Here is a 9,745-nt window from a genome sequence, read left to right as displayed (position 1 = left end):
AAAACAGCTTAAAACCTGGATATTCGATAAGTAAACCTCCCCCCCCTTCCTCAAGCGCCTTGAGACCCTCTGGGTATGTAGTGCGCTATATAAATCTCGACTTGACTTGACTTGACTTAGGTAGACTGGAACTTTTTTCAACTCCATCTAATATCAGGAGAGAAGATGTAAAGTGGATCAAGGTCCATTTTATGGAGAGAGCCCGTCTTAAGAGAGAGGAGAAAGAATTAATGAAACCATCTGTAAGATCACACTCCATGTTAATTACTACACCCTCTCTGGAAGCATATTTGATATACGTCACAAGACCTCTTCATAGAATGCTATTAGTCAGATTTAGGTTTAATTTGATTCAATTTTCTTTAGGCTGTTACCCATCAAGGGACAATCCAGAAGATGCCCCTCCCTGTGAGTGTGACAATTTCTCAAAGCAAGATACCATGCATTTTATGATGTTTTGTGGGTTTTATACTGCCGCCAGGAAAAAACACCTGTTACCTGTTTTGAGGGAGGCTGGTTTTATTCAAGTCAGACCTGCATTAATTTACCTCCAGATGTTGGGCAATGTCTACATTACTTTCAGTGTTGCCAGTTTTTTAACAGAAGCTTTTAGAAGTAGGAATAAACAGGTTCCACTGAACATTTTATTGTAAATATGGTATCACTCTATTGGTTTTTAATTCTATGAGCCAAATAAGGTCCAGTATTTATGGTCATCCCTGATTTTTGTGTATAAATGAATTGCGATTTTAATGTATATGTATTGTATGCGGCTTTTATGTTTTTTTTAAAACCGAATAAAGTGTGCTTTGACTTTGACTTTTGACTTTGCATATCTAAAAAATATCAATGACCATCATTAATTAACTCATGATTGGCGGTTAACTTTATGATCTTTAATAAACCATTGATTATTTCAAAGAAAATCTATACCATCACTTTCTCAATATTACCGTTGATAATGAAGCATATTCAACGTAGTTAAAAGAAAATGTGAGCATCCTTGTTCTATTTTTATTATGCTGTTACTCCAACTTTTCAACCAACAAAAACAAATACTGTGGCGTGCCATGCTCTTCGTTCTCTGCCTGGTCCCTTAGCAGGAACAGGGTGAACCTCGCCCCTGATGGGCTGTTTATTGCATGAAAGTTAATTTGCTCCTGATGGCAAGCTCTAGCCACCAGGAGCATCTTCTTTAGGGCTTCGAACTTCTAAATTTGACTTTTTCGTTTGCGAGCCTGGTTTTACTGCTCCCCTGCCAGACTTATTCTCCTCCTGGGTTTTTGGTTCTCTCTCCTACTTGGGGATCTTTTTTCACAACCCCTCAACAGCCAGCCAGAAGACCTTCCCTAATGCATTCCCCAGCATCACAGATTCCTGTCTTTTGTAAGGACACCTGTGTGACAGTGGATGTAAGGGTCAGACTCCAGAAGCCCCAGGGGAACCATCCAGGGCCCCACAAAAGGTGTATACCCCCTAATGTTCCGCTAGGGGGCAGTACAACTGGCCTTTGAGGGACTCATTCAAGTCCTGAGGATCAGGTAGAGGTAATATCCTTCTGCCCATACTTCCAGGGGCATCAAGTGGCTTCTCTTTCCAGCTGGGCATTCTTTCACCATTGCCGAGCCCAGGACCAGTGTCTTCTCATCCGTATCTCTCCCTTGTGCAGGAGTTTTTAAGTGAGGATTTTCATAGTAGAAACAAGACATCCCTGTTCCTCCTAGGCTGCACATCATTGTTCCACTCCTGTCCCAACCCGGCTCCACAGTATCCTGGGACTTTCCATTATGGGAACTTCAGGTTGTCTGTGAAAAAGCTGCCCTGAAACCAGTGGCGTAACGAAACTTGAGGGGGCCCCCCTGCAGAATATATAGAGGGGCCCCCCCACGGTCCAGACCCAGTCAGGAGCTCTCAAGCCAGGGACCTGCTGCCCGTGCACAGAGCCAACTAGAGCTCGGGCCCCCCACATATCTATGTTGATAGGTTTCTGCATTGTCTCCAACCAAAAAGGGTAAAAGGAATTTGCCAGGACTTAGAGCACTAGATATTGTGAATCTGACCAGCAATAAGTCTTGTTAGTCCTTACATCTTAGATAGTGTTTCCTTTCAGCCTGGTTAGTCAATTTGTGTCGAGTGCGAATGTCTGGAAATAGGTTACTCCAATTATCGGAATCAACAGTTTGCCTAAATATGTCTGGCTTGACCTTTGTCAGAATAAGAGAAGTTTGGTTTGTGCCCGTTTTCCTTTAGTTCTCCCCTTCACTGGATGTCTGAAATGAATACATGTTCATGGGTGAGTTCAGCACAACCAAGACAATAACAACCTAAACCACCCAAGGGATCAGCACCCCCAAAAATAAAATGTTAAATATACACAGAGCCTCAATTGAATCTGCTTTTAAATCAAAATATTGGGTTCCACACGTGTACTGACAATGCACAGCTCGCTCTCTAAATAGTAAGAGACCCAACAAAAGAATCAGACACTCTTAATGGTGATCTTTTGATCCCCAAACATTTAATAGGTGCCGATTGGTATAGCCTCAGTGGTGACTAACATTGTTACCAGACCACCCTTACAAAACCTACAAAAGTGTAGTCCCACATAACCTTACACAGCAGCACCAATTGTGGTCCCGATAACGCCATGGGAACTCTCAAAGTCCTTACCAAAAAGCCAAACAAGAGGAAACATCATACAACAGTGTCCCGAACACAACCACAAACCATCTCCACTGGAAACTGCAAGCTTTAGAATAAAGATAGCGGAAGCCAAACTTCTGTGGGTAAAAATGTGGCAAATGATAAATCATGAAAACAGTCTTTACATGGCTTTCCCCCAAAAAAAGTATCTAAATCATTCCGAATACCACTAGGAGCTCTACATTTGCTCAGACCACTCCAGCTCTTATGAAGGTCACACGGCTAAAGATGAATCATATAAAAAACCTGTTATCAAGATTCAGAAGAGCCTGTACTTGCATCCCCATTTCAAAAAATGTCCAAAAAAGTAAAAATACATTCTACTACAACATATGACAAAACATCACGTTAGCAGTCCAAAACACAGGGAAGTCTATATAATGTGACTGAGAAGCAATATCTGGAAAAATGTTCTGTGCAACGATACAGGGTTTGATTCCCCCACCCTTTTTGCATACAATTAATGTAAATAGCTTTATTTAAAAGTGTAAAAATATGTTTCCTATTCAAGTCATTTTTGCACTCATAAAGTGATTCATTCACAGTTTCCTTGTGTGTAAGTGCATGGCTGCCAAGGTTTCAGATTGCTTATGTGTGACATTTTCATAATATTAGTGTAATTATGAGTGACATTCAAAGGCTATGAGTGACACTTTCTTGCGAGCAAAAACAAGCAATGAAGACGTGGGAAACATATAAATATCAGAAATAACATCCTTTTGAACAGCAAGAAACTCTAAGAAGATCTTAAAACTGCTGCAAAGCACCACAAATAGAAGGGCACTAGGTCCCAACTGTCCCAAACAGGATGTGAGAGGCCCCAGCGCTGATAATCTCAGATGCCTGATAATAAATGACCATAAATTCTCAGTCACTACAGTCAGTTAACTCGCGGACTCTGAGCCCTGTCCAGCCCGCCCAGTACCAGGCAAGCCTCAGGAAAGTGAGAGGCTGAGGCACATAGGCTGTCATTTTTTCAAAAGACTTTAGCTCACCTGCTAGCTCTCTAAAATGATTCAAATCAGTTTTACTGTAAGCAATAGGCCTACTCCATTTATTATGAGACGCTATGAAAAGGGGACTAGGGATATAATCAGGGCCACTGGAATTATGCGACAGGAGAGGGCCAAATTATGTGGCATAATGTGGCATATTTTGTAATAGTATTACTTAATTATTTCATCATTTTTAAACTAGGTAACACTGTGTGGTCATTGATTGCATCTCATTAGTACCATTTTAACACCCAAATATAGCAATATTCAGTTGTAATCAGTTTTGCAAAGGGCTTCCACTGCGCAACAGCGCATGATGCTGCATTTTAGCACTTTTCTAACCGTTTCAGCTAGAAATAAAAAAAAAAATTGTTAAAATCTGCAGATTATGTGGGCAGATGATAGATTATGTGGAAAATGCGGCAAATCAATAATTATGCTAAAAGCGCTGCAGCTGCACAATCGCATAATTCCAATGGCCCTGGATATAATGTAAGATTTCTATTACACTGCAATAAACCCCGCAGAGAGGTATTTTGTTCCTCAGAATCTATCATATTACCACAGTACACTCATTTTGCCTCTAGAGATCGGCTTTTGCAATCAAGGTGGTCTCAAAGAAATGAAGAATGTACTTGGTGTTGTCTTTTAACTATAGCTTTTATAAAAGGGACTTGCAATTAAAGCTCACGGTTTTCTCCATAACAAAAACATGTCGCTTAAAATTCCATACATAGATTATGGATCAAAAACCAACATTCCGCTTGGTTTCCTTGAGCATTGAATGAATTCGGAAACGTTACTTAGGGCATGAACAGAATGTTGCCTTTTAAAACATTAAAACTTGAGTTAGCAAAAGAGGAGATGGTGAACACAAGGAGAAGTGATTCCAAAGGGCTGCAGGGCATGCAATCAGAAGCTAGCCTGTGGGACAACAAAAGCGAAGGCTGCCCTGCCCTTGGCTGCACTGAAGCACACCGAGAGAGTAGAGTGTGTTCTGTATCCTGAACGGGCACTTCCACCAGCCAAGAACAGCAGAAGCCCTCACTGAGCGGGCATCTGCTGATTATAAACACAAGCATGGATTTAACTACATCTAAATTGCAGCAAGCCACAGGTCACGTCCCCAGATCAGCTAAAGTGAAAGTAGCTCACATTGCTCACACATACACACACTGGAGTGTCAAAATTAAAACAGAATGTATAGGTTCGGCATGAGCAACTTCTGATTCTCCTCCAATTCCGGACGCATTCAGAATAATGCCCAAAGTTACCTAAACAGGACCGCGGGGGCCCGAGCACATTTTAATTGCCGGAAACATAAATTATTAAGGTTAACCACATCGGGCGCATGCTGGTGACGGAACCGCTCCGTCACCAGCCGCGGTTGGGCTGTGCTCATGACGGAGCGGTTCCGTCATGGCCACGCCCGCTCAATGGAACGCCCAGCGCAGGCGCGGAATCCGCGCCGCGCAGGCGCGGCGAGCGGGCCATGACGGAACCGCTCCGTCATCAGCACAGCGCCACCGCAGCTGATGACGGAGTGGTTCCGTCATCAGCATCAAAAGAGTTAATCACATCACTCTTTATTTACACAGAAACTAACCTCAGACAGTGGCCTGTACCAGTCTGCAGACCTAAGGCTGAGACCTACAGCTGCGACAGGAGGCTGTAGTGGCCTGGTCGGGTCGCAAAATGTCCTCTTGAGAGAAGGAGTAAGGACATGGGAATTCTAAATTGGAATTGTGGTATTCACAGGGTCCTTCCTGATCCGTTCGCACATTAGAAACAGTTGGAGATACGCTCCTCCAGGCTGTCAAGCACTGGAGTTATTATCTTTCTGGCGCCTGGGGCCTGGTCAGCACTCAGGCCTGAGTACTGTGCTGATGGGGCCCCCTGCAGCTCGGGGCCCCCCCGCACCGCGGGGATGCGGGGGGTGTGTTAAGCCCCTGCCTGAAACCTCAGCTCTGCCCCAAGCTGACACAGCTGCCTGATCCCTTCCCCCAAACACTTCAAAGGCAAGCCCCCTCCTATGTTGAGCTCTAGAGATCTGGCTCCCCTCTTTTGTTTTTTTGTTTCTGGTGACCTGGACTATCTCAGCTCTGGTGCTATTTGACAATATAAGTAACAGAAGTGCATTTCCTCCTCACCCCTCCCTTTCTCTGGAACCGAGTCAAGCTCTGTAATGACAAAGACCATTAATAAGCACTACAGACCCACACTACAAATGCCCACTCCAGGACACTGCCAATGCCTGAAGAGTCCCTTCTCCAGCAGGATGACTGTGCGCAGATACCAGCTATGCAAGACAGTAGACTCAAACACACACAAGTGTATGCTCAGGTGTTCATGAGTGACCAACCCAGGACCGCTTACCCTAACTACACTGCAGTTAGGCCTTCTCTTAAAAGACTGGTACTGGTGATTGACACTCTTTGGGGCATATTCTCAAGGATCTGTCACCGAGTTATCAGCACTTTATCACAGCCATAATCGCGATTAATTTATCGCCCCTTTCACAAGCTGGTGCTAACAGCCCATATCACCAGTTTTCCGGTGATAGCATCCTCAAAAAACATCACCGCAGATGACCCCGGCAACTATAGCTAATGAGATGCAGAGTAGGAGTTCTGAAACACAAAGCTGCAACAACACCACACCTCAACATTCTCAACGACCAGCCTGATCTGCGATAAGATCACAAACAGACGATAAGGCGTGTTAGCAGCAGGAAACGAACACCTACTCTGACTTGGTGTAAAGTCGGACGACAGCCTGCACCAGAAAAGGGAGCTCAGCCCACAGCCTCACCTGAAGGTCAATAGATGCCATGGAACCACTGATCATGCAGCTGGGAGCCCCGACAGGGCCACAACACCCACCGCCACCAACCCCAGAACGCCCCCCGGACCACCACTGAGGCAGCGCAGACAAAGACAGCCACCTTCAGAAAATGCACCAGCCTCACAGACCTAACACCAGACAATGCCATTGCCCACTACAGGCTCAAAAGGACAACCATCCTACGCATCCTGACCACCAATGCCCATAGGCCGACGGTACCAACACAATGATCAACCAACGTCCCACCCCAGACAAAACTGCTCGCCGTGCTGCATGTGTTGACCCCTGGTACCTTCCAACCAAAAACTGCCAGAGTCGGGGGAGTCTCACAACCAGCCCAATCCAAGTTCCCCACAACTGTCTTGGATGCCATCATCAGCTCGGTACCGCACTACCTATCCTTCCTCCACACTGCACAGGAACAGCAGGAGACCAAGCAAGGCGCCTACCCCATAGCTGGCTTCCCGCACATGTTGGGGGTTGACTGCACACATGTCCTACTTGTGCCCCCTACCAACACTGCACACAATTACCACAACAGAAAGCACACGCATTCCATCAATGTGCAGGCAATAGTGGACCACCAGTGAATCTCCACCAACGTCGACGCAAACCACCCAGGCAGTGTGCATGATTCCTACATCTTCCAACAGTCCATCATCAGCCAGCGCTTCCAGGCTGGCATCTACAGAAATGCACTGCTTGTTGGCAAGTACCAAATGAACACACCACACACCTCAACTCCACAATCAAGCAACTCACAACTCTGGGAATGCACACATTACAAACCCACAAACAACATTTTTGGCAGTGATTAGGTTAGCATTAGCAGAAGCCATCCTGTATTTAGAGGCTATCTTGTCAGTTTTGTGGAATCCGTTTTGTATTTCTGGCAGCCATCTTGTTTGCCATGTGCTACCACGTGCCTGCCATGTGTTCTGTCTTACTTTGCTGTTGTTTACCTATGAAATCTGCCTAGAGACAGGTTATATTTAGCCTCTTCTGCTCAGTTGAGCTTGCAGCTGTCCTTGCAACTGTCCCTAGTCTGTAACTGTCAGGATGTGTTCACCAGAATTAGCAACTGTTAGCTCTTGCTACTTGTTGACTGTGCATTTTCTGTATGACCTTATATGTACCTAAAACCTTCTTTTTAAAAAAAACATTTTATTGTCATTTCGTGTTCATACATATTGACATGTTCATAAAACAGTACACAATAAACATCTCTATCTTGAGCTGAGCTGTACATCCCACTTCCATGGCGCATACAACAAATAATTCTCTGCCTACAATTTACATTACAACAGGTGACACTACTTTTTTAGCACCTCTCCCATATCCAACGTCAAGTAATCAGTTCCGCCAATTTGGCCCTTTTTTAATCATGGGCTACTTTCACGGGTCGAGGCCGTCCTCGGTGGCTCACATATATTCCCCCGGGATTCGCTCCATTTACCCCAGATTCTGGACCATTTTTTGGGACATCCCCTGTGGGTATAGACCGCTCTCTCGGCCACCATCGCGACATCCATGTCCCTTTCCCTCTGTTGATGTGTAGATACCACTCCGGAGCCCCAATTCTTGGCTATATTCCGCTTTGCAATTGTTATCCCAAGCGTGGCCCAATTCTGTAATGCTGTAATGCTAAATTTAGATCAGTGGGTTGCCAAATATTCAAGAGGCAGCTTCTGGGATCATGCGGGACCTCAGTCCCTCCCACCTCCGAGATCTCACTCATCACCCGTTCCCAATAAGATTGTATATTCGGACAGTCCCATATTATATGATAAAATGTTCCAGTGTGTCTGCAGCCTCTGAGGCAGAGTAGGTCAGGGGTGTGCCCAAGTTTGTGTAGTGTAGTGCGTGTATAATAGATACAGTATAGCACTTTGAGTTGTATGATTTTCAGCCTAGAGGGGATCGCTGCCTCCCAGGCCGACGCCAATGCGTCCGTCCAATACGAGTCCTCCATGTCCCCCAAGTCTGCCTGCCACCTTTCCTTCAGAGTTATCAGAGGATCTGATTGGTTATTGACTAGCTTACGGTATGTCTGTGAGATGGGTTTTTTGTCCATGTAGTCTGTGAGGAGTGTGTCTTCTAAGGGCCATGAGTTAAAACCGTCTTCTTGTACTTGTACCGCCTTCTTTTGAGCCCCTGTGTGGGTGTAATAGGACCATGCTCCTTCCATTTAGTGTGCTTCTTCATACATTACCGAAGGGTGCTGTGTGAATGTAGTTCCACCTCATGAGGTTTAATAAATCTTGCATTTTCCATTCCAGTTTCTGTGCCAACTTCTATTCCATGGTCTGAGGACTCTGTGCAGAGAAGGGCGAACCCCTAGCACTGGTAGGCCTTGCTGAGGCCCACTACTACACCCACCAGACTCGACAGCACAACTTACTGTCGCAACCTGGGCCTGCCGTGCACATAAACCATCAACGACATGGCACCTCAGCCACACAAAAGCAGATTGTGGGAAGAGGTGGGGACCAGGCATGTGTGAAGGAGGCAAGTGACCGATGAATGAGAATGTACACAATGACAAGTGTGGCGTGGATGTGATGGCCAGACTGCAGTTTGCAGACCACACACATATCCATGTCGACACACACCGCTGGCGTTTGGAGTGTAGTGTACAGTGGACACAACCATGTCACCCCAGCCAGTGGGGAAGATTCCGGGAATGTATCTTGGTATGTCCCCCCCCCCACCGTAAGCGTAAGCGGAGTGGGCTGGCCCGGCATACGCAGGTCCAGCATGGGTGTGTGAATGATAATTGCATGCCTCTGGGCGTGATTCAGTACTGGAAATGGGCAAATGCATGTGTCTCTGTCGCAGTCTGGGTCTCCTTTTTGTGGTGTAGATGGGTCCCTGAGGGGAATTCGACACCACGCTTGTGATCTAGTTCATCTTTCATGGGTTCTGACCCCACCCCCACCTGTTCGGCCACCTCCATTTGGCATTCGGACACCTGGCATTGGAATGCCATGTGTGGCTCGCTGAAGTGTTGGGAGCCAGCCGTGCTGGCGGGTGCTTCCTGCTGTGTGGTCTGTGCAGGGGCTGGCTTCTCCTCTATGCGGCTTGGCTGCCCTGATCCTGGTGGTGGGTTGCCTGGGATGTCTATGAGCTGTTGTGGTGCATGGGTGTCGAAGGTGTGGGGGTCCTCTCCGGCATCACTGGTGAGTTGTCTGGTCTGGTCTGCT

The 9,745-nt window shown here is 46.1% G+C and overlaps 1 protein-coding gene across 1 annotated transcript in view; it reads left to right on the top strand.

Moving 5' to 3' along the window:
* The first annotated feature begins 4,410 nt into the window (after positions 1-4,410).
* LOC147725892 (long-chain-fatty-acid--CoA ligase ACSBG2-like) overlaps positions 4,411-9,745 on the top strand; it is a 144,527-nt gene continuing 139,192 nt past the window's right edge. Inside the window, exon 1 of the mRNA XM_086963383.1 lies at positions 4,411-4,465. Within this exon, the coding sequence (XP_086819509.1) occupies positions 4,411-4,465 (55 nt within the window). The remainder of the gene's footprint in view (positions 4,466-9,745) is intronic.

Source organism: Lissotriton vulgaris, chromosome 3_1 (genome assembly GCF_964263255.1).
Source record: "Lissotriton vulgaris chromosome 3_1, aLisVul1.2, whole genome shotgun sequence".
NCBI lineage: Eukaryota > Metazoa > Chordata > Amphibia > Caudata > Salamandridae > Lissotriton > Lissotriton vulgaris.
The sequence above is the reverse complement of the archived record's forward strand: the minus strand, read 5'-3'. Positions and strand labels throughout refer to the sequence as shown.